The sequence below is a fragment of the Myotis brandtii genome, unplaced genomic scaffold, assembly GCF_000412655.1.
Source record: "Myotis brandtii unplaced genomic scaffold, ASM41265v1 scaffold82, whole genome shotgun sequence".
Lineage (NCBI taxonomy): Eukaryota > Metazoa > Chordata > Mammalia > Chiroptera > Vespertilionidae > Myotis > Myotis brandtii.
The window spans coordinates 8,289,100-8,294,855 of record NW_005371324.1 but is presented as its reverse complement, the minus strand read 5'-3'; the positions used below and the strand labels follow the sequence as shown (position 1 = coordinate 8,294,855).

Genomic DNA, 5,756 nt, shown 5'->3' with positions numbered 1-5,756 from the left:
GAAAAAGAAGAAGAAGGAGGAGGAGGAGGGGGAGGAGGAGGAGGAGGAAGAGGAGGAGGAGAAGGAGAAGAAGAAAATTTATGAACAATAAAATGCCAATAAATACATATCTATCAATTGAATCAAAAAATCAAAATAAACAAACAAGCAATCTAATGAATAAAATAGAACCAGAGGCATGGAAACATGGAATAGACTGAGGAATCTCAGAGGGAAGTGGGGGAGGGGGTGGGAAGAGATTAACCAAAGATCTTATATGGATACATGCATTACCTATGGACACAGATAGTAGGGTGGTGAAGGTGGGATGGGAACCCGGGAGAGGGGGGCAATGAGGATGGAAAGGGGGACTTCTGTAATACTCTTAACAATAAAGATTATTAAAAATTAATTAATTAAAATATTTTAAAAATTGATGAATGGTTAAAGAAGAAGTGGTGCATATGTACAATAGAATATGACTCAGCCATAAGAAAACAGTGAGATCTTGCCATCTGTGACAACAAGAATGGACTTAAAAGGTATTGTGCTGTGTGAAATAGGTCAGACAGAGGAAGACAAACACCATATGAATTCACTTATGTGTGAAATCTAATGAACAAAATAAATGAAGAAGTAGACCAGAAACAAACTCATAGATACAGAGAACATTTTAATGGTTGCTAGAGGAGGTTGGGGGAATAGGTAAAAAAAGGGGATTCAGAAGTACAAATTGGCAGTTATAGAAATGTCATGGGGATGTCAAGTGCAGTATAGGGAATATAGTCAATAATATTGTAATAACTATGTATGATATCAAATGGGTGCTAGATTTACCAGGATGATCCCTTTGTAAGTTATATAAATGTCTAATCACTGGATTGTACACCTAAAGCTGATATAAATTTGTACATCAACTGTAATTGAAAAATCCTATATAATAAAGAGCTTATATGCAAATGGTCATCATACCCTTACACCATCACGCCTTAACTGCTCAGACACTCAACACTGGGGAGAGGAATGGGGACCAGGCAGGCACAAATGAGCTCACAAGAGAGGAATGGGAACCAGCTAGGCAAAAATGAGCTCTCAAGAGAGGAATGGGGACCACAAGAGAGGAATGGGGACCAGGCAGGCTGCGGCCCGGGAAAGGGACAAGCCGCACACCCCGAGGTCCCGGGTGCCAGCAGCTGAGCCTGCACCTGTGCCCTGGGAGAGGGACAATCTGCACGCCCCAGCCCAGGAGAGGGACAAGCTGCACGTCCCGCCATCCCAGGCACCAGTGGCTGTGGTCCAGGAGAGGGACAAGCTGCCTGCCCTGTGGTCCAGGGCACCAGTGGCTGTGCCTGTGGCCCGGGAGAGGGACAATCTGCCTGCCCCGCAGTCCTGGGCGCCTGTGTCTGTGGCCCAGGCAAAGCCACCTGCCCATAGTGCCCTGTGGCTACAGTTGGCCCAGGCGAAGCCGGCCCGGGTCCTGGGTGCCTACGGCCAGCCAGAGGGAGGAAAGCCCAGGTCTCAGGTGCCTGTGACCAGCCAGAGGAGGGAATCCAGGATCCCGGGTGCGGGGCGAGGTAGAGGTGGTTAGGGGTGATCAGGCCATCAGGGGAGCAGTTAGGGGCAATCAGGCAGGCAGGCAGAGGTGGTTAGGGGTGATCAGGCAGGCAGAGGTGGTTAGGGGTGATCAGGTAGGCAGGCAGGCGAGTGGTTAGGAGCCAGCAGTCCTGGATTATGAGAGGCAATCGGACATCCCCCCAGGGGTCCCAGATTGGAGAGGGTGCAGACCCCCTGTGAATGAATTTTTTGCACCAGGCCTCTAGTAAAAATATATTTTTTAAAAGAGTCACTGGCAGAAAAATGTCACCCTAAGACAGGTGCCAACATCAAGGAAAAGGATAAGAAATTAATACACTAACCCAGAGGTTTCATCTGTTATCTCATATATTCCTCTCTCTGAAGTGGGTATATAAGCCCGGCTTTTAAAATGAGGGCACCAAGTCTCCAAAAGTTGACTTGTCTAAGTTCTTGACCTAGAACATGGCAGAGCCAGTGCTAGGATCCTGGCCCGTTTGAATTTAGAGCCTTAGCCATATCTGTCTCCCTGCAAGGTGAACCCAAACACCATCTAATGAAGAAGATACCATCACAAAAGTAAAGTATAATGTCTCCTGTATTGAGAGATGATAAGGGAACTAAGATTGAGTGTCAACCAAGGCAAATGGTCCAATGCCATGATTAATAATCACAACAAAAACTGCCAGTTATCAAAACAGTCACAGGAATGTAAAGTACAGCATAGAGAATGCAGTCAATAACTTTTTAATATCCATGTATCAGATGGGTACTAGACTTATCTGGGTGATCACTTCATAAATTATATAAATGCTTAATCACTATGCTATGAACCTGAAACTAATATAATATTGTATGTTAACTGTAATTTAAATTTTTTAAAATTTTTTTAAAAAAGAAAAATCTATGCTAAAATATAATCACAATAAGTCACAATTATTTAGCACAGTACTTACTACCTGCCAACTTACAGTTCTAAGTTCTTTACATACATTAATCTATGAAATCCTTATTACCAACCTTTTGTTTTAGGGACTCTTATAATCCCTATCTTAGAGAAAAGGAAACTGAAGTTCAGAGATGCCAGGCCAACTTGCTCAAAGTTAATTTGTCCATAAAGACAAAACCAAGGTTTAAACCCAAGTATTCTCTCTTATGTCCATGCTCTTAACTTCTCTGCCCAGTACAGCCCAGTAAGTGACAAAACCCAGATTTATATGGTTCCAAAGCTCATGTTCTCCCTACTGTGTCACAGGGATTGCAGATCATATAGACAGAAGCAAAATTACAAAGAAGTCTCTCTAGAACCTCCTCTTCCCTTCAAGAGAAAACCAAGTGAGAGACCTGTCACCTAAATCCCAAAAGAGCTATCTATCTAATATAAGACCTTTTTGGCAGGAGTAAAGGGTTGAGTTTTTGCCTTTTACCTGAGTATCAAAGAAAGTAGAACTCAACATCTTTTCACAGAAGAAAGGAGTCAACACAGGATTAAAATTGAACCCTAGTCTGAAGATGGTGAACAACTCGGAGTAATAATCCTGGGCAGCCAGAGTGCATTGAGCACCTAGAAGAGTCAACTTTCAAATAGATGCCAGAAACAGAGGAAGGCTGGGGTTAGAAACAGACTGACTAGCATGTGGAGAAAATAACAGCACAATTGGAAAAAGCAGTGATTTTGAACCAAAACAGTAGAAGCCAATTGGTGAATAACCATTGGGCAGTGCCTCCAAGCTAGTCCTCCAGGTGAACTCACTGGTCCTAAGTTTGTTTATTCTATGTGTCCCCAGCAAGCAGTGTGCAGGTGATATTTGATTGAGTTGTACACTTGAAACTTGTATGGTTTTGCAAACCAATGTCACCCCAATAATTTCAATTAAAAAAAACAATCTGGATTTGACAAGTCTGGAGGCTTAGGGGTCCTCACAGTGAAGAGCTGGCTGGACGAGATAAATAAATCAGTGAAGGAAAGTCAGGGCTGCTTGTGCTTCCTAACAGAAACAAAGGCAAAAAGCAAGACTTCCAGGGTGGCCAGAACAAAAACATTGCCCTCTTATTTTACATCTATAATATGATCTAATTTCTTTTATTTAGTTATTTGATTTCGTTAATAAAATGTACTTTTTAAAAAATAAAGCAGCTCTGAGAAATTTACTCTCCTAAGGCTAAACAGACATAACCATTTGTCAACAATAGCTACTAAAATGACTTTACCTATTGTTGTTCCAATTGCAAACACAACCTTAGTAGGATTATTTAAATTATAATAGGAGTTTTGAAACAATTATTAACTGAATTACCATAATATTTATATATGAAAGGACCTTTTGCCTACTTAATTGCTCAATTAACATTTTTCATATGCTGAAAGAGAATAATAACATTTCACTAATAATATCTGTCTTAAAATGAAATATGATCCAACTAGATTATCAACAAGGCCCAAATTTACTTCACATTCTACTATAAAGCTTGTCAAGTATTTTGTGTGAGTGATTGAAAACCTTCCAAGTTATCCTGTGCCAGGACCAAGTAGAAAGGGCTCACCAAGATGTAAAATAAAAGGCAATACCTCATCTTTTCCCGTGAGCAAAGTGTTTTCCAAAATCACTCCGGTCTCTGAAACTAGCACTTTCACTCGGTATTGGTTAATGATTCCATTTGGTTGTCGTGGTTTCTTCCAAGTAATTCTTATTTGTGTGGCTTCTACTTCTGCAAGCTGTAAATCAAGTACTGCACCTGGAACTAAAAATGTAAATAAAAATAAGGATGTGGAAATTTTAAAATACATTTTCAGATTTTAAAAAATTTTCCAAATTCTTAATGATTTAAGATCTATAAGAAATTCATCTAGAAAACAGGCTAAAGCAATTATTAATTTATAAATAATTAAATATGTATAAGAATCATTAAATACATGGGTATTTAAAGTTAAATTTCTACACATTGTTCTCAAAAATGAAAATAAGAAATAAGATAACTTGGAATAATTTCCCCAAATCAAAATGTCATAATATTTGTTCCAATAATTACATTAATAAAAAATAACTTCCCAGACGAAGCTGTTTTTGGATGATTAATGCACAATAGAAACCTTGAAGGCTTTATACAAATTATAACAACATATCAAAAAACAACATCTAGAAGACTTGGAATACAATGAAATGTAGTTGGTAAATTCAATTAAGCTATCATTTAATTTATTACATAAGATTGTTTGAAGAGTTGATTGATTTTTATCTGCTGGTTTTAAAAATTAATTACATGAGTCTCAAATTTCAGGCACCCTTACATATTTCAGTAAAGAAAAACAGGGACAAACTAATTGGTTTAAGACCAAGCACCAAATACTTAAAACAAGTTCTAGATCAGTGGTTCTCACCCTTCCTAATGCCGTGACCTTTTAATACAGTTCCTCATGTTGTGGTGACCCCCAACCATAAAATTATTTTCGTTGCTACTTCATAACTGTAATTTTGCTACTGTTATGAATCATAATGTAAATATCTGATATGCAGGGTGTATTTTCATTGTTCGCGACCCACAGGTTGAGAACCGCTGTTCTAGATATAAAGTCACCAAAAGTGACACCTAGGAAACCTCCAGTGCAAAGGAGTAATGGATCAAGGACAAACTGCCCTGGGCCTTTGTCCACATTTTTCTTATAACTCAATGTGTGGTTACAAATTCACCCCTCCATCCTGTTTCCTTATCTATAAAACTGGTGTAATTATATCATTCCTGTTCCTATGTAAGGTTTCTGTAAAGAACAAGTGATTCAAGAGAATTTATAAAACATTGGTTCAAGAAAGAAAAAATATGACAGAAAAATTTTATAATCAGGATGTGGTAACATATTAAATTCATTTTCCTAAGCTGAGGTATTTCGCATAAGTAAAGGTTTAGCAAATTTCACTTAGAAGAGAGACACCTTAAAGGCGGGGAGGGGGTATAATATGAATGGAAAGTTACTCTGTTCCCTTTTAAAATAACATAAAGAAATTAAAAATTAATGTCACAACTTCCATAAATATCCTATATAATAAAACCCTAGGTAGCCACCCTCACATCGTCACAAGATGGCCACCACAAGATGGCCAGCAGGGGAGGGCAGTTGTGGGCAATCAGGCCAGCAGGGGAGGGCAGTTGGGGGCAAAAAGGCCAGCAGGGGAGGGCAGTTGGGGAAACCAGGCCTGCAAGTGAGGGCT

At 39.4% G+C, this 5,756-nt stretch overlaps 1 protein-coding gene across 2 annotated transcripts in view; it reads right to left on the bottom strand.

Annotated features, from left to right (window-relative positions):
• Positions 1-5,756, bottom strand: part of PTPRQ (protein tyrosine phosphatase, receptor type, Q) — a 219,873-nt gene that overhangs the window by 186,678 nt on the left and 27,439 nt on the right. For both annotated transcript variants that reach the window (XM_014531678.1, XM_005884154.2), the window contains exon 9: positions 4,121-4,293. In XM_014531678.1, coding sequence (XP_014387164.1) covers positions 4,121-4,293 — 173 coding nt within the window. The remainder of the gene's footprint in view (positions 1-4,120; positions 4,294-5,756) is intronic.